Raw genomic sequence first — 23,006 nt, forward strand, 5'->3', positions numbered from 1 at the left:
GGAGGAAGCAGTTTCCACTTGAGAGAGCTGTAGAGGCTGTGGGATTCTTAGGAAATCTTAGAATGTTATTTAAGATTAGGCAATAGAGCCTTCAAAACAAGACACTGGGAATATCAAGGAATTTGCTGATCACAGATCAGGAGTTCCAGAGGGCATGGTGAAAGGGTTTGAGAGGGAGAGACTGGCAGAGGATTGGTTGGATTTGGGGTTGACAGAATCAAGTGGGGATGGGGTTCTGGATAACAAATACCTGGTGGCTTTGACTTGGCCCTGGCGGGGATTGAGGTCAACAGAGAACAGGACAGGAGGAACTTGGTGGCCCACCTTCCTCTAAGAGCAATCAGGACAAGGTGTAGACCTCCGTACTTGCCTGGATGGTTTGGGAGCCCCAGTGACTGATTACTGTGGCTTAGTGGGAGGGTGTGGGTGGTGGCCAACCCCATGGGAGCCAGGAGCTGTGTGGGATCACATTCTAATCCCCAGAAGCTGCGAATATATTAGCTTACATTGGCAATAAGGAATTAAGGTTGCAGATGGAATTGAGGTTGCTAATCAGCTGTCCTAGGGAGATTATCCCAGATTATCTGGGTGGGCCCAAGGTAATCTCAAGGGTCCTTAAATGTGGAAGAAGGACTCAGAAGAGAGACCCAAGACTGATGACAGGGAGAGAAGGTCTTGGCCAGATGTTGCTGGCCTGGAAAATGGAGGCATGAGGACATGGGCCAAAGAATGTGGGCAGCCTCTAGAAACTGTAAAGGACAAGGAACTTGACGCTCCCCTAGAGCCTTCAGAAAGGAATGTAGGCCTGCTGACACCCCTTGATTTTAGCCTAGTGAGAGACATCTGGAACTTCTGAACTACAGGACTGTGTGATAATAAATTTGTGTTGTTTTAAGCTGGTAAGTTTGTGGTAATTTGCAATTAGAAAACTAATACAAGATGAAAGGCTCTCGTCTTCTGGGTGACTGCTCCCTCCTGCGGGGTGGGGGGGGGGATGCTATGACAGCTGGTGAGACAGAACATTTATTAGATTATGTTTCACAAGGGGGTGGAGTTAATGCACGAACAGGAATGTTCCTGCAGAGCTTTGCCTCTTTCTCTCCTGTCTCATGAGGGCACACACTTGGGCAGGGCTTCCCTTCCTCACCTTTCCCCTGGGGGGCATCTGCTGTTTCTCCCTCTGTTTAGCAGCTCAGATGGGAGGATGGAGAGGAGGCCCCTTTTGGACTTCAGCTTTTGCATTCTCCAGCTCAGCTTTGCCAGAGAGGTCAGAGTGCTGGGGGTTTCTGGAATGTGTGTAGCCATTAATAAGACTGATGTTTTGGTCTCCTCTTTACCCTCTGCTCTCTGGACACCTCTGGACTCTCAGGGGTAGAAGGATGGCATGTTGGTGGGCCTCCCTGGAGACTCGGTGGTAAAGTCAAAGACTGGCCTTGGGGAACCCAAGTTCAGTGGCCTTTAATAGGCAAAGGCTCTAAAGGTAGCTCCGACCTGCATTTTCGTAGGTGCAGGTCATCCTTGAGGCTGGGATGAAATTACCCCAATCACACATGAGTATACATCACAAGACTGAAATTTGGGTTTCAGATTGTGTGTGCTAATCTTTAGTAGGTGACGCTAGGCTGGTGGTCCCAGTTCCTGATTGTCTACTTTGTCCTGAACTGCATTTAGGGCCATAGAGAGAGCCGAGGAGGGATTCTGCCTATGGTCTGATCATAGGCTTCTGGAATTATTTCCTAACACACAGTCTAAAATTAGCTTGGGGTTATAGGTTTATTAAGCTCTGACCAGGGTTTGGATTTCAGAGGCCCACTGTGGGATTAACCACAGGGGTGTGGTGGGCTTCATACAGATAAAGAGGAAGAAGACCCTTTATACAGAGGAAACATCATTGTGGGTGAAAGTGGAAAAAAAAACTTAATGGAATTATTACAAAACTTCAGGATAAGAGAGAAATGAACAAGTCCTGTACCTGTAACACTCTGTCTCTAGAAATAAGATTTACTTAGGGAATCAAGTAGACATGGAGTTCATGTAAGATACAAGTCTTGGTCTGGTAATGAGAAAAGTCAGAGAAAGGGAGAGAAAAAAAGAAGGCAGTTCTGTTGATTGGGCTGGGGGAAGAGAGAACATTTTCTTGGGAGAAAGTTTGAGTTCTTAAAGCCCATGCTTGAGGTATACTAAAAGAAAAAGGAAATGTTTCCATGCCTAAGCAGTTTTTTTCTTTCTTTTTTTAGACAGGGTCTGCCTCTGTCGCCTAGGCTGGAGTGCAGCGGTGCCATCATAGTTCACTGTAGTCCCGTAACATTCAACTCGTGGGCTCAAGCGATCCTCCCACCTCAGCCTCCTAAGTAGCTAGGACAACAGGTCCACAGGCACATGCTACCATGCCCAGCTAATTTTTAAAAAAATGTTGTAGAGGTTGGATCTGGCTATGTTGCCCAGGCTTTTCTCAAACTTCTGGCCTCAAGTGATCCTCCTACATCGGCCCCCCAAAGTGCCAGTATTGTAGGTGTGAGCTACCACATCCAGCCTCTTAAGGATGGAGCTAGAAAAGGGCAGAATATTTATTCATTACTAGATCAGGGAGGATGAACGGGGCCTAGAAATTTCATGATGCAAAATGGAGTGAGGCCGCTAGAGGGAGCACGGACTCAGTCACTTGCATAGCGTGAGGGAGGAAGGCCAGGAGGTTTAGTGGCATAAGTACTATTAGGTTTCCAAGGGACACAGATTTTTTTTTTTTTTCAGGAGGTGGGGTATTGCCTATGTCCTGAGGAAACGTGCCCAGGAAACACACCACATGGTTACTGAGAAGATGAAACATTCTCAAAAGGGAATTCATGCACGAAAGAAATAGATCTCGTCACTTCTGAGTTAAATTGGGACTAATAGCACCATTAGTTTAAATTTCTTAATAACGTTTTTACAGGAGTACAACATGATTTTTAAAAAGAGATTCTATGTTTTTAAAAAGATTTTCATTTTTTATTGGTAAGTAACAGTTGTATGCATTTATGGGATACAATGTGATGTTTTGATATATGTATACATTGTGGCATGATTAAATCAAGCTTAAATTTCTAAATATCACAAGATGCCAGAAATATCTTAAATGCTCCATTTTGAGAGAAGAGACAGTATGCATGCCCCCACCCTCCAAAGGTAAACTTAATGCCAAAATTGACCTTTCCATGAGAGATTTCTCCCACGTGAGGTTTAAGTTCACACGCTGAGAACTCTAAAGGGCTGGCACAGACTGAGCACATCCTGGCGAGGTGAAGTCGAAGCTTTCTGTCTTCTTGCAGATACCACGAAGTTTCTGCCATGGCACGATGCTGGCATTAGCAATGTGACTCCTGCAGAGCTCCAGTGCCCCGGCGTGTCTTTTGGACTTTGAGAGGAGGAGACTGTCACTGACATAGATGCCTTGCTGTCATCTCTTCCATCTCAGCTGCACTCTGCCCTGGCTAAGCAAGACAGATGCCTGCCCCCCTGTGCTGCTGCGAGCTGCTCACTGATGGTGACGCTTAGGACAGCACAGATGGGAGGAGGCTTGCAAGCAGCCGCGGCAGCACGGCTGGGGAACCTCCATGGGGCCGTGTATACACGAGGCGCTGCACAGAGCGCCCGCCCTCCGCAACATCTGTTTTGCACTTTGAACCTGTGTTAAAGATTTCTTTGCCACCACTTCCCTGCAAAAAAGCCCCACAAACAAACACAAACACAAAAACAAAAACAAAACCCACACAAAGCCGTGCACTAGGTTCTGGGCACGTAATTGCCCTGGGGTCTGCGAATGTGTTTATGTTTCTAAGTTATGCTGGTGTGGCGCTGGTGCCATGGTATTTCATGTGTCCCAGTTATTCTGACTTTGAAAAAGAGGAGCCTATGAATTACTTGGGGATGGATTAAGTCAACTTTGGAGATGCTAGAGGAACTACTCACATTTCAGGGGGAAAAAGACCAGGATACAGCCAGTCCCCTACTTCCAGGCATAACAGCCTTTCCCCGGACTCCAAGGGAACACGCCTCATGCTAATGGCTCTCCATCCTCCTCATCCTCAGGAGGTTTGTGAGTTCTCAACACACTCCCACCTACAGTCACACCTTGGAGGTTGGAGATGTGGCTCAGCCCAGGCCAGGGAGAGGATGGAGACACCTACCCGCTACCTCCACTCTGGGAAGCTAAAGTTACAGAGGGTGTGTACCTGCCCTTTCCCTTCCAGAATCCAGACCTTATTCTGCTAAACTGCTGGAGCAACAGCAACAACAAAACCACTCTCTCCAGCCCATCCCAAGAGGTGACAAAGTTTTTTCAGGTGTGAGTGCCCAGCCAGAGCCTGGCAGCTGGTTGGGGGAAGTAGAGAACTGAATTTGTGGGACATTGATATCGCTAGGAATAGGGATATCTAGGAACAGGAATAGGGACATACCTAGATTCCTTTGGAATGAGACCCCTGGCTAAGGATGAGCAGAATAAGAAATTGGGAAGTGAAGAAATTTTGGACTTTCATTTCCTTGAATTTTAATTTATTTAAAAGAGAGTGTATCTCAATTTTGTTCTTTGTTATTTTTGCAATTAGGAGGGGGTTTGTGTTCCAATTTAGGGCATTCTTTTGTTGCTGGTATTGAATTATTGGATATTTTATGCTGCTGTGTAGTGCTTGTGTTGTAACCCTCGAGTGAGTGGTGCTGAGCGACATGACTGAGGTCATCAGAGCGAGGATATAGAGTCTAGGGCACAGTACGGCCTTGGAGTTAATTTGTGTCCTGGATGAACCCAATTCAGAGGCCATGGGGGCCAAAAGTGAGCTGGCCAGCCCTCCTCACTGATTCTAGGAGGATACAAAAAGAGTGGTGAGAACCTGTACCTCACCTGCACTGTGGGTTTCTGGAGCAGCTGTGCAGCCATTAGTAAGGTGGGTGCTTCCATGCCCATTGGGTAATGACCCTCACGCCATTTTCTCTATTGGTCTGAACTAGAGCATCAGAAGGATGAGTCTGGGGCTTGTTAGTCTCCAGGCCACTTCCATTCTCCCAATCTAATCTTCTCAGGAAATGTCCCCTCCAATTCCTTCCCGAACTTGGTAATCTCCTACCCTACCCCCTCTTCATTTTGACAAGAATTTTTGCCTCGTCTCAAGCTATAGGTTAAGAAAGACCCATGATAGAACTCTCAATCTAGTTTGGGAGATGCTTTTTGCAGAGTTGTGTGTCCTTCTACTGGGAGAAGAGTGGGAAAACTAAGGAAAGTGGGCACGTGGCAACTTTCTATACCAGGAGAGAGCAAAGGAAGGAAGGAGAATTTTATCTGTCTCTAGCTCTGAACATACTTCCAGATGTTCCTGGCCCAGGACAGCACCGGCCCTGCCCTGCAGTAGGTCAGTTGCTCTGTTGATCTTCTAGGCACATGTTTTGATATGTCCTGGGGGTAGGACACTAGAGATCAGAGGTGGCTCCCTTCCTGCCATCCGCCTGCGGTTGGGTGGCAGCCTCCCTTTGTTTATAAGACACAGAGGCTTTCATTTCCTGTGCTCTTCTTTACCCATCAAGCCGCATACGCCTTTACTGAGAAAACTGGCCAGTGTTGGGAGGAGATCAGCACATATTAGGTAGATGGGTCTGGCATCTCAAGCACTTGGTGGACGTTTGTTGAGTGAGGAGATAGGGGTCATTCAGCCTGAGGCAGAAGGGGCGTAGAGGAAGAGGGGTGGAGGGAAGACGAGGGTGTAGGATGGGATCTTGGGAACATAGAGTGCTGGGAAAGGAACCGGGAGCTTAGAGAACCAGGAGAGTGTGGTGTCCTGCAAAGTCCGTGAGGAGAAGTTTCTAGAAGGGGTAATTGTGTCCAATGCTACAGAGACAGTAAAGAGCATCAGGACTGAGAAGCAGACATGGGTTTGTTGTTGTCTGTGACTCTGGGGAGAGCAGTTGCAGCGGGCAGGCTGCGGGGGGGGGGGGGGGGGGGGGGGGGCGGGGTGCCGGCATGCAAGGCGAGCTGGCCCGGAGGCAATGCCTTGATGAGGTGGGGGCAGCGTGAGAAGGCCAAGACTTGGCAAAGGATGTTTGGGATGTGGAGACTCACTGAGGAGGATGAGAGGTTTAAACTCAAAGGGACAGGGAAACCAGAGAAGAATCCTGGTAGAGTGGGGCATCCCGCCTCCCTTCCTGGGCCCAACGAACCCATCACAGAGCCAGGCATGGGATGCACTGCTTTAATGCATGAATCTGAGGGGCTGAGACATGGTGTTGGGATGAGCGGAGTGTGGATGATGTAGGCACCTCCACGGCCCAGCCTGGTATTCAGGCACTCTCTTCCTTAGGGCCTCATGACATCATTGGCGCTAGGGATTAGGCTTTGCAGAAAGTTCCTGATTTCTTTTGCTGCTTTGTCCAGATTCTTCCCGATTTTCTGGCCGAACTTGGCCAGTTTTCCCTCTGAGGTGGCTGCTGGGCAATATGGAGAGAGAAATGTCAAGTTAAGGCGGGTTCTCACCCTGGCCCTCCCTGCACCCCAGCAACAACCTTCCACAGTGCTGGCAATCAAGGCATCGTTTGAACCTATTTACATTTAATTATTGTCCCCCGCCACCGCTTCCTTTCTCTTTCTAACCCTACCTATTTCCACCCAAGTAGCTTAGTATCTTCCCAGCGTCTTCCCCCCTTCCCGGGGGCTCATACCAGCCATGGGAGTGAGTTCTGCGGTCTCTTCTGATTGCAGCTCAGCATTTCTGAAACTGTCCTCTTGTGGCATGGGGTGAAGCAGCTCAGGGTTTTGACTCTTTTGTCCAGCAGATTTTATCACAACATTCTCTTTGGAAATCAGATCCTCTTGGGAGTTAAAACTCTCCTTAGAAAAGTCCTCATTGGAGACATGGTCCTTCCCGGGGTGGCTGCTAGCGGAGAACTGGGCATCTGGGACGGAGGAGATAGAGAGAGTGAGGTGCAGAGAAAGAGCTCATGGTGAGAAGCAGCCAGCCAGTCCTAGATCATGTCCCTTAGCAGGTAGAGGGGATCAAGGTGGAATCATTGCCTAATTAACATACAAATAGGATTGAGGTCCCATACCAGAATCCAGATCTATAAGCACTCTAAAGGCACGTCCCTGATTTTGAATGCCATTGATCAGGAATTCCACTTCTTGCATCAAATCTACCTTCCCAGTTAAAAGAGATTAACTTTGCAAACACCTGTCCCATTGTCTGGTGCATATGAGAAGTTTGATAAATATTGGTTCTTTTCCTCTGAATTCTGGGTATTGCTTGCATCTTTCTTCTTTGGCTTCTCCCAGGTAAACTGGGGGAAGCCAGCCAGTCTGTGAATAACCCATGTATACAGGTAATCTATGAAGCAGAGCCCTGAAATGTTTATGGTTTGGGGGCTGTGGGGGTGGGGAGACTGGAATCGATGAGCGCCTCCAACATCCTCACCTCAGGGGAAGCTGAAACCCTTCACTTGCTAGCTAGTGGGTGTGAGGTATAGGTCCCACTCCCACCTCCAATGACTACTCGCCATAAAGTGCTATTCAAGTGCTTCTGGCCTCCAGATCTTGGCCAGTTAGTGCAGCAGGAAGGATTAAGGTCCAAAACCGGGAGTGACTGCCTTAGCTCCACTTCTTCCCCAGATGGAGAATTCATCACTTATTGGAAAATCTTTTACCACCACCAACTTACTCCGAGGGATGCCAGCTTGAGAATTATGAGCATCTGTGGGCTGAGTCTCCCAGTGGATTTCATCTTCTGGCTCTGACAGAGAAGAGGTTAAAGTTTCTGGTAGTCTCAAGGTGCTTAATTCGAGTTGTTTTTCTGTAACCCCCTCCCGCCCCAGCATTCTCAATTTCTCTTACTTTACTCTTGGATTTCCTTAGCATTTCTAATACATCATGTAATTTATGTAATATGTTCACTGTTTCTTTCTCCTAAAATGCAATCTCAGTGATGACTGAGTCTCTGTCTATTCTGTTAGTGTATCCCACGTGCCTAGAACTATGTGTCTGGCACGGCTCAATAAATGCTCAATAAATAGCTATGGAATGAATGTGTGTATATATCTTGTCCTCTTTGTGCAGAGGGAGGCACAGAAGTCCAGAGAAAGGCAGTGACTTTGCTTGGGTTGTCCAGCATCACCAGAGGCTGGAATCTCTGTTGACCCATATTCTGCCCTGATTTGGGTCCATTTTGACTCCTTGGCCTTAGCCCCAGGCTTCCTAGGTTGCAGGATTCCTCGGGTCATATGCCCTAGTTCTCTGCCTCCATAGTAAGTCATTCCAGGTGTGAATTTTGGTTCTGCATCTCTCCACCTCTCCACACAGCACATTACAAGTGGTAAGAAAGGGCCTTCCTGGTGCTGAGGTCTCTCCAGCTGATGGCTCAATGACCTCTGGGGGCCAAGGGGAGTGGGAAGGAGGCCAGACTCACCATTAAGGACGGCGAGAGAGGAGGAGGCCAGGCTGGCCAGCAGCAGGACAGTGAAGAATTTCATGGTGGAGCTGTAGCAGGATCAGTTTTCTCTGGGGAAAGCTGCTTAGGGTTGCTGAGGAGGCTGCCTGGCAGGGGCTTTATTTATTTTGGGGTAAGGATGGGCTCTGGAGAAACTGGTTCAGGATTGGACCTGGGAGCATACCACTTTTCTCCTCCCAAGTTCCCCATTCTGAATACACTTTGGGGAACTGTAGTTTCTGGAAACCAAGTTAACAGGAAATTATGGCCCCCAGCCTTCCCCCTGGCCCAGGCCATGCCAAGGGTGTGCCAGCCCCAGGCTCCATCCCCGGATGTCCTTGGAATAACTACCCAAGCATGAGTTCTCCTCCTTCATGGTACTTGCTACTGGTATATTTTTACTTTTATTTGTGTGGTCATTTAATTAATATCTTCCCCCCCCCCCCAGAAGAATGAAACTTCCATTATATCTCTTGTCTTGCCATTGTTTTTCCAGCACCTAGCAAGTAGTTGGCACATAGTAGCAGCACAGAAAATATTAGTTGGATGAATGAATCAATGAAGGGCCAGGCTGTCCTGTAGGGTCCAGATAAAACTTCCCATCACTTCAGGAATGAAGGAATAAGGCGGTTACAGAAATTCCAGCTATGAGCCAGGCACTGTCCTGAGTTTATGTGTGATATTTAATCATGATGGTTGGGAGGTATGTGTTATTTATCAAGCAAAGAAACTGATGTTCACAGAGGTGAGGTGACTTGCACATATATGTTTGGATTTGAACTCAGACCAGTGTAACTCCACATCCAGAGTCCAGTGGCTCCAGAAGCAGGCAAGATGGAGCAGTTGGATGCCCAAAGAGGCATTGGGAAAGGAGACAGGGGTTGTGCCTAGGCCTTGGGTACTGGTCCTGGGCCTAGGGACTGAATTAGTTGATTTTGTGCTCTCTTCCAGCTGGATGTCTTTTTTTTTTTTTTTTTTTTTTTGAGACAGAGTCTCACTCTGTTGCCCAGGCTAGAGTGAGTGCCGTGGCGTCAGCCTAGCTCACAGCAACCTCAAACTCCTGAGCTCAAGCGATCCTCCTGTCTCAGCCTCCCGAGTAGCTGGGACTACAGGCATGCGCCACCATGCCCGGCTAATTTTTTCTATATATATTTTTAGCTGTCCATATAATTTCTTTGTATTTTTAGTAGAGGTGGGGTCTCGCTCTTGCTCAGGCTGGTCTCGAACTCCTGAGCTCAAACAATCCGCCCACCTCGGCCTCCCAGAGTGCTAGGATTACAGGCGTGAGCCACCGCGCCCGGCCCAGCTGGATGTCTTGATGATCTCCCTGGAACCTCTGTTTTTGGATCATCTCCAGGAAGGAGAAGGCTACTGCACCCTGAGACTGAGCCTCCAGCAAAGAGCATGGATTTCTGGGAAAGTGGAGGTTCCACTGAGGGTAGGTCCTATCTATAGACCACAGTTGGCTGTGCCAACCAGTGTGAGGCCTTCCCTCCTACTGAAGGAGGGGAGACCCCCAGGGGGCTAGCAGTTGTCCTCCATGTTCTCCAGAACAGCCATCTCTTTAGTCAAGAGGGTACAGTGAAGGAAGTTTGTCTTGGGCTGCCTCCCACCTTCCCTTCCTCCCTGATTTCCCCCTTTCACCAGAAACCTCCCCTCCCATAGCCTAGGGCACTTAGGAATAGGACGGGGACAGATGAGGGCATTCACAGCAAGCTCACAAGGACAGAGCTTTTAGCTCTGCAGGCTTATTTCCTAATGCACATAATAATTCATAAGTTGAGGCCTCCATCATCTCCAGACTAGGATATTTTAGTTTTTCACTGCTCTTGTGGCCTCCAGTCTGTCTCCACTATACTCCATTCTCCATGCTAATGCTGGAGGAATCCCCTCAAGTTCATGCCACGTCTCTACTCAAAATTCTTTAATGACTATCCATAACTCATAGGTTAAAGTCCAAACTCCTTGGCCCTCCACCTTCCCAACCTCATCTCTTAGCCCTGTGGAGTATTCCCTGCTCCCTCAAATGTTAGACTTGGGCTCATGCTGTTCCTCTTTAGGGATGCTCTTTCCTCTCTATCTGCCTGGTATGTTCCTACACCATGATCCAGGCCAGATGTCATTTCATCCCTGGAGTGAACCTGTAAGCGCACCCCAAAGGCGATTCAGATTGTTCGCTAGCCTAGGTTAAAGGGGAGCCATTTGTTTCCAGTGTGTCTTCAGCTTGTTCTGTTTTAAAAGTGTAGAATTAACCTGCTGCTTGCTCACACAGCTGCCAGGCACAAGATTAGAAAATGACCTTGAGGAAAAACAGATGAAGAGTCCAGAAGAGGCCAACCACAGACTCATAATAAAATCCACCAGACACCCTACTGTTCGCTGATAATTAGCCAGCAAGTCATGATTGTTGGGGTGGGAACTCATAGTGTGGGATGAGAAAGAATTCTTGACACAAAGATAAGGATAGTTTTAAAGAAAGAAAGTTTATTTTACTTCCCAAAGGGAGGGAAGTGCTCAGCACAAGAGAAAGAAAGGAGAAGTGCTGGCAGGGAGGATAAGGAGTTCGGGAGTTTTTATGGGGATAGAGAGAAAGAAGAAAAAAAAAAGTGATTGCTGCCACCTGACAGCAGAAAATGGCTGTGAAACAGCTGCATCTGTTTTTCCTTTTTCTCCCTCTTCTCTGTGAGGCTGGCTTATCAGAGTCCTTGCGACGTGGTCTGGCAAGAGCTTGGCAACCATCACTCCTCCTTCTATCTGCTCAATTCTTTTCAAGTGCTGTAAAAACAAAACTCTGCAGGTGTTTTATATTAAAGACACCAGGTTAAGCTTCAAGTGGTCTATCAAAAAGGGGCAGTTGTGCTGTGATCTTTCCCTTCAGAAGGGCAATTAATTGTTGTGAGTTTTCTCCTTTTTAATTTTCTGTTAGATAGTTTATTAGCAAGGCCATCCTTTCAATGATGACTTGCACAAAGCCTGCTTTCTGCCACCAACCCCTTTATCTCCCTTTATAAGTCGCTCAGGAAGCAAAGGAGATGAGATGGTCTTTGAGACAATAGTCTGCCCCTCCTCAGGCTGCTGGCACTTGAATAAACCACCTGTCCTTCACCAACACTTACCTCTTGTGTTTGGTACTTGGGTGGCAGGCAGCAGAACCTGCATTCGGCAACAAACCCAACCTTCTCACCATCCCTCCTCCCTTGGATAGTCATCTCAGCTGCGATTCCACAATATATTGTTCATATCACTATCTTTCCATTATTTCATTCTACTACTATTTATTGAATGCCTGCCATGCAGCAAGTTTGGGAGATATATGGTAACCTAAATGTCACTCCAGGTCCCTGTCATTTTGGCCTTTATTGTCTAGCACTTATCACACTCTATTGTAATTATCTGTTTGGGATCTATTGCTATTACTAGTCAATTACCATTTTGAGGACAGAGCCATAGTTTACTTACCTCTGAATCACAATTTATTTAGCACAAATCTTAACACTTGCTAAGTGCTCCAGTCTAGCTTTGTTGAATGAGTCAATTTGCCTCTTCAAGGCTGGTCCCTGGGGGACATGTTTGTACAATGAAGTATCTCATTAGTGTGCATGTGACCTCTGAGAGGCCTTCCTCCACAAATAAATGCTTCAACAAGAGTGTATTGAATGTCTACTATATACCAGGCATGGTGGTATATAGTGCTGGATTGCTGGAGCCTCAACCCTGAGCAAAACAGACCAGGTCCCTGCTCTCTCAGGTAAGGGTGCCAGATAAAATTTAAGCTACCCAGTTAAACGTGAATTTCAGATAAATTGTGAAAATTTTTTAATATGCCTCAAATATTGCACAAGACATAGGTATGTCTCCAATATATCTGAAATCACATTTAATTGAGTGTTGCGTATTTATTTGCTAAATATGGCCCCCAAGGCTCCAGATCAGCCTCAGACTAGGATGAGAAGCAGTGAGGCTCTCCACATCCACCCTTCCTGATCTGTCCCTCCAAGAGCCCAGTCTCATGCTGTGTGCTCAGGGAAGGGTTTGGATACAGGGGAGAGGTGACTGTGTTTGTCACATCTATAACTCCCTTCTGGGAAAAGAGGTCACAGTGATTCTTTGCTCGAAGAAACAGACTTTTGAGCCAGATGACCTTGCTTTCCTGACCACTCCTGTTTGTGAGAAAGTCTGGGCTTTATTCAGAGGTAACCATCAACAGGCTGGACACAAGGAAGACCAGCGGCTTCCAGGGAGGCCTGGCTGAGAGACTTGTGTGATTCTGGTGCTCCAGGTGGGATGGTTCCTCACAAGGCCAATGAGATTCCTCTCAATGCAGGGATAAGTCAGCAAAGGAAGGTCCAGAGAGCCCGAGTGCAGCAATATTGGCTGATAACAGGCCCTAACCACCCTGAGCAAGGAAGTTGCTAGCAAGTCGCCGGCCTGGGCCACCCGAGGATGGATGAGTTACTAAGCTGGATGCCTTACAAACTTTTGTGCTTACTTTCTGTGACAGCAGTTGATGATGAATCTTTATGGCTTGCCTGCAAGACAATGCTGGTCATGTATGGCTGTTCCCTAGCGGGGTTTTTGAACACATAGAACATTACCATTGCCCCATAAGGGTCCCCCTCCTGTTTGAGAAAGGACCCCTACTCTGTCTGTGGAGTAGGATCTGTTGTCTGTGTCAACAGAAAAGAACCCAAACTCTGTAAAATAATTTAAAGAGGTTTATTCTGAGCTAAGTATGAGTGACTGCGGCCTGGAGCCACATCCAAAAAGCCTCGAGCAAGTGGTCTCGCAGTGGCTGGGTTACAGTTCGGTTTTATAGATTTCAGGGAGACAGGAATTAAATCTCCAAGAAGGGAAGGCGGCATGACAAGGCATGTCTGACCTCCCTTCTCATGGCCAGCAACTCAGCTTTAGGGGTATTTCTGGGGTCCCCTTGGCCGAGAGGGGGGTCCATTCAGTCAGCTGGGGGCTTAAGATTTTATTTTAGTTCACATCTGTCTTTTTTCCCAATAAACTTTCTGTCACTAGTTGGCTCGCTCTTGAATTCTTTCCAGTGCGAAGCCCAGAACCCACTTGGCAAATTCACTAGGCTTTCTTCCCTTCATGGGGACATCTCCTGCGTCACTCTCAGTGAATTTTGAGACAGAGAAACAGAGAGAAAGAAAACTCACAAATGTAAAAACAGTCGAGGAGAGGAGGCAGCAGAGGCCAGAACGGAGGCAGGATGAGGGGAAGACTCATGCCTGGGGAGGCCCTGGCCCTGAAGCTCTGACAAGATGACGGTTCTCAAAGCCCAGCCATGGCTGTACCCTGCCCAGCACTCCAGGAGGCCTCCTGAGGCAGCTTCGTGATCTTCCTTCCTTCCCTCGGCCACTTGATGTAACCTCAGTGAGTCCTGTAAACTTGAAAAAGCCTGTTATTAGCTCCCTGCCAGGCATCACAAGCTTTTAGTCAGGACATCTGCGCCTGAGGTTCAGTGCTGCCACCACCTCACTGTGTGGCCTTCGACCAGCCACTCCCCGTTTCGGGGCCTCATCGTCCTCAGCAAGGAGAGGGAGCATCCAAATGGACCTCCAGGGATCGCTAGGATTCCTGTTCCAGGACCTGACACCCTCTTGGATCAGGGGTAGAAACTTCTTGGGAGATTTTCTTTTTTCTTTTTTTTTCTTTTTCTTTCTTTCTTGTTTTCTTTTTCAGCATTTCCAAAAGCAGAGAGATTTTCATTTCAAGGAGAATAGCATCAGGCTGGTTGTTCTCAAACTTCATAATCAGCTGAGGAGTTTATTTTAGTCTCTTTTCCTCTTCATTTTGTAGGTTTGGGATTTAGCTCAGGAATCTGCATTTTAAAACCAGCATCTACGACAATTCTGATGCCAAGATGTTGAGAACAATACTCTCCTAGGCTGACAGGATGGCTTCTTTTAAATTAAATTATTATTTTTACTTCAAAATAGTAAGAGGGTACAGATGTTTTTGTTACATGGATAGCTTTTATAAGGCTTGTCAGGGCAGAATGGCTTCTAAGTAAAAGTTCAGCCAGGTGTGGTGGCTCACCCCTGTAATCCTAACACTCTGGGAGGCCGAGGCAGGAGGATTGCTTGAGGCCAGGAGTTTGAGACCAGCCTGAGCAAGAGCGAGACCCCATCTCTACTAAAAATAGAAAAATTAGCTGGGTGTGGTGGAACACTCCTTTAGTTCCAGCTACTCGGGAGGCTGAGGCAAGAGGATGGCTTGAGCTCAGAAGTTTGAGGTTGCTGTGAACTATGATGATGCCACTGCACTCTAGCTGGGGCAAGAGAGCGAGACTCTGTCTCCAAAAGAAAAAAAAAAAGTTCAAACCTCTTTTCTGGTGAGGATTTTGGGAAGTGGAGAGTCTGTTGTTTAGGTTGTGTGTGTGTGTGTGCATGTATGTTTTATCAACATGGTGGCTGTTGCCCTGGGGCAGTGGGGGCTGGAGAGGAGACAGGGAAAAAGGAGACCAACATTCTGTCAGGTCTGACCTTGAGCCAGGCACATGATTGTGTAATTCTGATAATAATCTGTGGGGTAGTATTGATAGTCTCTGACGGATGGGACAACTGAGGCTCAGAGACGGTGAGTAAATTTATTAAAGTGACATAACAATGTTAACTGAAAAATGATGAGGTTCGTAAATTTGAAAAGGAGAGCTGTATTTCTCATATAGGGTTGCAGACTGTGGATGGGCATTCTGACAGGCTGGAAAGCAGAGCCCCGGCCAGAAGCCAGGAACAAGGGCTCCGAGGCAGGGATGATGGGAATAGGAATTTATACTGAGCGGGGTGGCCAAATATACACAGTTAACAAGCCATAGGAGGAGTCATGCATATTTATGAAAGGAGAAACACGTGCATGGGCAATCACGCTTTATGCCCTTTTATGGGGTCCATGTTCAGAAATGGTAGCTCCCTGATGTCAAAAGGTGAAGCAAGGACATGAAAACCCTCTCAGAGCATGCTCCGCAGACTGGTTAAAACTACTCTATGGTTGGTGGTCTCTTATCAGGAAGGAATGCTGGTTTGAATCAGGAGATTGGTTTCTGTTTGGCCCTTAGGAAAAAAGCCTGATGTCTGTTAGCAAGGCAGGGGTATAATGAGATGTGTCCAACCTCCCATCTTGTCATGGCTGGGAACTCAGTTTTAAGATTTCTTTGGGGTCCCCTTGGCTGAGAGGGGGTCTGTTCAGTCCACAGGGGGTTTAGGACTTTATTTTAGTTCACAATAGCAACTGGCACGAGTGGGATTTGAACCCAGAGCTGTTTGGTTCTGATTCCCACACTCTTCCCATAATGCCCATCTGCCCCAAGCATTGCTGGTGTCAACTTCACAGTATAGCAGCTGTAAATTCTTGGCTCCCCAGTGGAACTCTGTTTCACACATTCTGTGCTGTTTCCCACATATTCATGGCCTATGCTGGGAAATCAATGTTTCTGCCTCCAAACACTTCCCAGACTTCATCTCCTCCCCAGGAGCAGGAAGGAAGCCTGTTATTGGGATAGGCAGGAAAATAAGGCCGTTGGCAGGGGAGCTCAGAGGGTAACAGAGCCGGAGTGAATGGGCCCACGTTAGAGATGGGAGAACAAAGGGGTCAGGAGAGTCAGCAAGGGAGAGATAATTGCAGGAAGAGTCCATTTCCACAGGACATTGGGGCAGGTGGGCAGGGAGAGCAGCTTCCTTCTTGTTCCTAGTCAGGTTCTAGCAGTTCTTCCTGAGTTCCTAGTTCCCTTCGTCAGGATGCCTTGCTGACACGTCCACTGCAGCCATCTCCAGTTTCTCTGCAGGAAGATCCAAGTCAGATGTGGCTCAGCCTGTGAAAACACTCTCCATCTGGGAGATGGAGCCCTGAGAATGTTGCTCACATTGGCTGGCTGCCCAGTGTCCCACGCAGAGCCCAGTGAGCCTGGTCAGGAGTGTGAGTGGCCGTGGGTGAGAGCCGGATGGGCCACTGCACAGAAAGCTGCAGTCCCGGGCAGGCCTTGTGATCCTTCACCCACCCATGGGGCTCCAGGCAGGCTTTTCTCCTGTCCTTGTAAAGCCCTTAGGAACCACCTCTCAAACTACATAAGCCATACCCAAATTGGATGCTTTGTGTCAACAGCTCTGGTCAGTGGGGTTATTTTCCAGTGTGAGAACTGTAAGATGTGAGAAGGGGCGGTTGGAAGTTAGACACCCTGGAGGCCAAGTGACCTGTCCTTTCCACTTGCACACTGGGAGGTGAAATAAAAATGGCAGAGTGCTCAGTGGGAGAAATGGAGTTTCCTCTTGAGGAGGACCAAGAATCAAAACATTTTGGAATTTTGAATTTGGAAGGAATCACATGACTTGTGAATCCACAGAGAGGACTTTAAGTGAGGAAAATCAAAACAGATGTGGTTGTGACCTATTGTGGTCACATCTATGTGATAGGGGGACTTGTATTCCCATTAATCCTTCGTGGGGTTGGGGAGGAGAGTTTAACACCGGGGCCCTTGTTTAAGGATGTACTGGCTTTGTAGCATAGGCTCTGAAGGCAGCCCAGAGCACTCGGTTTCCTCGATAGCCTCTGGTAGGATGCTCTTACCTGCGAATAACAGACAGTCCAATTCAGCTGGCTCACACAGTAAAAGAGGTATTATCTCACGTCACAAGAACACTGGAGATAGGCTTTGTTAATTCAGCAGCTCAGTGAAATAATCAAGAACTTAGATTCCTTCCATTTCTCCACACTGCTATTCTCTGTTCAAGAGCCTTTTCTTCTGGCTACCTCCCCTCGGGTAGCAAGTTGGCTGCTCCCCCCCCACCCCCCGCCCATATCACCTCCTACAATATCCAGAGGCAGAAAAAGGACCCTTCCCTTCCTGCTTTTAAGATCAAGGGAAACCTTTCTCAGAAGTCTTCATAGCAAACTTCCTTCATGTCTCATTAGCCAGAATTGCATCCCATGCCTTTGTGTGACACAGCAACCGGTCTTTGGCACAGGCAATGGGACCCCTTTGATTGGCTTTGACTGATTGTGATTCATTCCTCGATGGGCCCTGCCTCCCTGAAACACATGGCCAGGAGGAGGGCCATGTGGGAACAAACTCAGCTGTCAACAAGGAGAAAGGGAGTTATGCCTGTTGAGTAGGCAACCAACAGCATTTAGTGAGTATACTCAGTCTGAACTTGGTGGCGTTCAAGTATGAAATGGTTTTATTTTCCTTTAATTGCTGCCTTAAAAACACTCCAAGGAGCCTCCATTTCTTTTCCCTTAATGATATCTCAGGAATATCCTATAGTTAAGTCCAGTGTAAAATTTCAATTTCACATCCAAATTTAGCACTCACTTTCTCCACCTCTTTCCTCCTTCTAGTTCTCTGCTGCTCCCAGTGTGTTTAGGTCAGGAGGAGGGACTGGATCAATGAAAAGAAATAAACACCCCTTATTTGATTGCTCTCCTAATCTTCTCCAGGATGGAGCTGCTTCTCTGGCCAAGATAAGTTGATCATGTCCTCTGTGTGGCAAAAGCCCAAATGACGGCTGTCTCAAGGAAGGGGAGCATATGTAAGTTCCTGGGGGTCCCCAGGGGCCTCCCCACTGTGCAGTTTTCTCATTCAAGCTCCCTCAACAACCATTCCTGGCAGTCTACCCTGTATCTTCTTTTTTTTTTTTTTTTTTTTTTTTTTTTTTTTTTTGAGACAGAGTCTCACTTTGTTGCCCAGGCTAGAGTGAGTGCCGTGGCGTCAGCCTAGCTCACAGCAACCTCAAACTCCTGAGCTCAAGGGATCCTCCTGTCTCAGCCTCCCGAGTAGTTGGGACTACAGGCATGCACCACCATGCCCGGCTAATTTTTTTAATATATATATTTTTAGCTGTCCATATGATTTCTTTCTATTTTTAGTAGAGATGGGGTCTCGCTCTTGCTCAGGCTGGTCTCGAACTCCTGAGCTCAAACGATCCGCCCACCTCGGCCTCCCAGAGTGCTAGGATTACAGGCGTGAGCCACCGCGCCCGGCCAACCCTGTATCTTCTCACATCTGGAGTCACCTTGTTGTGCAACCACCCCTTTTCGATGGGATGCCGACAAGATGGCTCAAGCCACAGGATCCGTTGGATACACAGGAAGCTCTTGCCTCCTTTCCGTACTGATCAGTGTGAAAGGCTGCTCATCATGCTCTCTGCTCCTCTCTATCCCTCTCATGTTTCCCCCCATTCAAGTAGGCACAGAGGGCAGATCAGCATGTCAGCTGTGTAGGCAGGTGTTGAATTTGGAATGAGACATCATTCTCCTTCTGGTAGGCACCAAGCCATTGCTACCTGGCTTGAGTGTGGAGAGAAGACATGACAACTCATGACCCTGGTAAATTTCCTACATTTCCTTCACACTTCTGTTCTTTACACACTCCAGGGAGTAGGGTTGTTACCACCCGGCTAGGTCCCTTGCCCGCTGCCCAGGAGGAGGTCAATATAATGAGACAGCAGGAATTGCAGCAGAGAAAGAGTTTAATATTTCAAGGCGCCAAGCAAGGAGGTGGGAGAAATTTCTCAAATCTACCTCCCAGAGATTTTTGGGGCTAAGGTTTTTAAAGGTAGTTTGGTGAACAAAATACTGGGGAATTGGGCCTGCTGATTGGCTGGGGATGAACTCATTGGATTGGGAAGCAGAAATTGTCTTCTTGGCTGAGACAGTTCCTGGGTAGAGGGTCATGGGACCTGTTGGGTCAGTTCCCATGCATGGCCACTGGTCTGGCTGACATCACTTGGTCTCCCCAAATGCACAGTCTGGAAGATATCTCAAAGACCAGCCTTAGGTTTTACAATAGCTATGCTATCTATAGAAGTGATTGGGGAAGTCACAAATCTTGCACTTGTCAAAGATATGTAACACTTAAGTAACAACCAGTTATAGCAGTAAGTAGTTACAGGAAGGCAAGTTAGGAAACAGTGGCTGGTTAACTTTTAGATATGTCTATACTTCTATAGAAATCAGACTTTTACCACAGTTCTTGCCTGATGGCCTTACGTTACTTTAATATAAGCAGCTTCAGAATGACGGTGACAGGATGAATTATGTGAGTTCTGAATCAATCCTGAGGGATGTGTCTGGCAGCTCTCTTTAGGTTGTGGGGTACTCAGCACTTACTGTTTTCAACTGGTAGCTATAGTCTCATTTATAAAACAATACAGATTTCTATTCAGTATCTTATTTCAGGCGTATGCTACAGTTTCACCTTTGGGTGTCCATCATTTATAAACACTGTTCATCACATGTAAGCCTTTGAATCTTTTTGCACTATATGAAACCCATTGCCTCCTTCTCTAAAAAGATGTACCCCAAAGTTTCTCATCTATTTACCGTACCTAATTGCAGATCTAGATCTCAAGCCTAGTTGTAATTCCTTGATGCCCTATGATCTGTGGTAAAAAGATATTACCTGCCATCAAAACATCCAATATACAATAGTAGAGAAGAAAGAGTGTAACTATAATGAAAAGTCCCATTAAAAAAGGAGGGATGGGAAACACCTCCAGCAGCCAGTGATTCACAGCAAATATTGTGCCAGGCAGAAATACCAAAGATACCCTGCCTCACATCGATATAATACTCCTAGTTGGTCAATCTAGCAGCCCTCAGTTCTGTTCTGTGGGAGGATCTTCCTTCTCCATCGTTCTTGAGGGCCATGTCTGGGGTGGACATTGAACAGAATGTTTTTGGGGGGCAGCTCAGCTCTTGCTTCACTTTACAGCCAAACCTATTTTAAAAATTGTCTATATTTGTTTTTGTCAATTCCTACCAAACCCACTCTAAATCAGGCTTTCACCCAAGCCACCCCAACAAAATTGTTCATGTCAAGATAGCCACGTTGCTCATTCTGCAGGTCTCTCACTTTATCTGCCAGGAGCATTTGACACAGTCGATCACCTCATTGTCCTGGAAATAACATTTTTTCTTTCAGCTTCCAGGGCACCACATTTTTCTGGCTTTCTTCCTACCTCACTGGCTGCTACTTCTTTTCTGTTTTTTTCCTAACTTTCCCCACCTTTAAATATTAGAGAAGACTTTTTTTTCTTTCTATTTGTATTTTCTATTTATAGTTCTTTGGTGATTTCATTCAATTTCATGACTTAAATCTCATTTATATCCAAATCTACATGTTGATCACTCCTAAATGTGTAGCTCTAGCCTAGACCTCAACCCTAGCAAAGAAAGAGAGTGGAGAAAATTGCTGAAATATTGGGGGGAAGAAATGGGATACCCAATATGTGTATTTCCTCTCTAATAGACAAGGACTTCATGTCGCTATGTTCCTTTGATCTTCGTCCCCCACGTACTGCTATGTTGATATTTTCTAGAATTTTAGTTTTGTGATATTATAGATTTAGTTCTATGATATTCTTTTTAATTTCTTTAGTCCTTTGTTTTTTAATTTAATTTAACTTTTTTTTTTTGAGATGGAGTCTCACTCTGTCACCTGGACTAGAGTGCTGTGGTGTCAGCCTAGCTCACAGCAACCTCAAACTCCTAGGCTCAAGCTATTCTCCTGCCTCAGCCTCTTGAGTAGCTGGGATTACAGGTGCGTGCTGCCATGCCTGGCTAATTTTTCTCTTTTTAATAGAGATGGGGTCTCACTCTTGCTCAGGCTGGTCTTGAATTCCTGAACTCAAGCAATTCTCCTGCCTCGGCCTCCCGGAGTGCTAGGATTACAGGCTTGAGCCACCACACCTGGCCCAGAGTCTATACTCTTAACCAATACTTTAATAAACTCTAAAATGTAGAAATAATACAAATGGACATTCTCCAAGGCAATAAAGCTAGAAATTAGGAACAGAACTAGATAATCAAAAAAAATTTAATCCATGTGAGAATTTACAATTCTCTTAAACAATTCTTGATTGAAAAAGGAAAATAAAACCAAAATAACTGAATATCTAGAACATAACAATAAAGCAAATAGTACATATCAAAATCTATGAGATACAGCTAAAACAGTGTTCACAGGAAATTTTATAGCTTTAAATAGTAACATTAATAAAAAAAGTTTTTAAAAATTAATTAAGCACCCAATTCAAATGAATAAACTAAATTTAATGAAAACAGAGAGAATAGGCCAGGCAGAGTGGCTCACGCCTGTAATCCTAGCACTCTGGGAGACCGAGGAAGGAGGATGACTTGAGCTCAGGAGTTCGAGACCAGCCTGAGCAAGAGCAAGACCCTGTCTCTACTAAAAATAGAAAGAAATTAGCTGGACAACTAAAAATATATAGAAAAAATGAGCTGGGCATGGTGGTGCATGCCTGTAGTCCCAGCTACTCGGGAGGCTGAGGCAGAAGGATTGCTTGAGTCCAAGAGTTTGAGGTTGCTGTGAGCTAGGCTGACGCCACAGTGCTCTAGCCCAGGCAACAGAGTGAGACTCTTCTTAAAACAAAAACAAACAAACAAACCCAGAGAGAATAAATTAGTAAAAGCAGAAATTAATTATATAGAAAACAGAAAATTATAGAACCTAAACTTAAAATATCAAAGAACTGATTATTTAGGGAAAAAAATAGATAAATGATTATGTAACTTAACAAAAAAGAGAAAAAAAGGGGATGGCATGAGAGAAACCAGAATCGGAAATAAGAATGGGGCATAACAAAGGTAGATAGGAAATTCGAATAATTAAGAGATTATTTTGCCTAAATATGTGCAAATCAATTTTTTAAACGTGGGTGAAATGTATTTTCTAGAAAAATATCCAAGAAAACTGACCTCAGAAGAGATAAACTAAAAAAAAAAAAAAAAAAAAAAAAAGAGTGTAGACTCTGGATCCAGACTGGACTGCCTGGGTTGAAATCCTGGTTTTTCCATGTATCAGCTACCTGACTTCAGGCATCTTATTTAAATTCTCTGCCTCCAGTTTTATCATGAGGTTGTAATGAGTATTAAAGGAATTAAAATCTGCAAAGTGCTTAGAATAGTACCTGGCACATTAAGTTTCATAGACATGTTAACCATTATTGTTCTTGCGGTTGTTTATTATATAATTCTTGATGTATTCTTCCATAAGTGTTTGAAATGAAGGAATATTCTCTCTTTTCAGGAGTATTAAATGAACCCTATCTTGCTCTTTAGGTTACTTAGATACTCCATAGCCACACTGTTCTTGTTTACTTGACCTTTATGGACTGAGACAAGTGAATTAGAGTCTCTCCAACTCTAATTTTTTGCATTTCTTGAAGGTTTGGTGGTCTTTCATAAGGTGCCTATTTTAATATGTGTGCCTATTAAAATTTTTAGTGTGGATTGAAATGTTTATTCATATAAATGCTTTTCTTTGTCTCATTTAATATGCTTACTCTGAAATAAATATTGGCTGATACTAAGATCAATGTTCTGCTTTTTTCATTTGTATTGTGGCCTTTTGCCCATCCTTTGACTTTCAATCTTTCTGAGTTAAAATTTATTTCTATTGAATTTTGTGTAATTCCTATAAATAAGGACATTTCATCATAATCTCAACGCAACTATTAAAATCAGGAAATTAACATTTGATACATTATTGATATCTTATTACCATCTCAACTACAGGCCCATTTAAATGTTGCCAGT

At 45.8% G+C, this 23,006-nt stretch overlaps 1 protein-coding gene across 1 annotated transcript; it reads right to left on the reverse strand.

Moving 5' to 3' along the window:
- Window positions 1-6,322: 6,322 nt before the first annotated feature.
- LOC138397286 (glycosylation-dependent cell adhesion molecule 1-like) lies at window positions 6,323-8,484 on the reverse strand. The gene is made up of 4 exons (XM_069491231.1): window positions 8,421-8,484; window positions 7,677-7,748; window positions 6,685-6,918; window positions 6,323-6,453 (listed from the first exon to the last, which is right to left on the reverse strand). Exons 1-4 carry the CDS (start codon window positions 8,482-8,484, stop codon window positions 6,323-6,325), a joined length of 501 nt encoding a protein of 166 aa, XP_069347332.1.
- Between the last annotated feature and the right edge of the window lie 14,522 nt (window positions 8,485-23,006).

This window comes from Eulemur rufifrons, chromosome 16 (assembly GCF_041146395.1).
Source record: "Eulemur rufifrons isolate Redbay chromosome 16, OSU_ERuf_1, whole genome shotgun sequence".
In the NCBI taxonomy this organism is placed as follows: domain Eukaryota; kingdom Metazoa; phylum Chordata; class Mammalia; order Primates; family Lemuridae; genus Eulemur; species Eulemur rufifrons.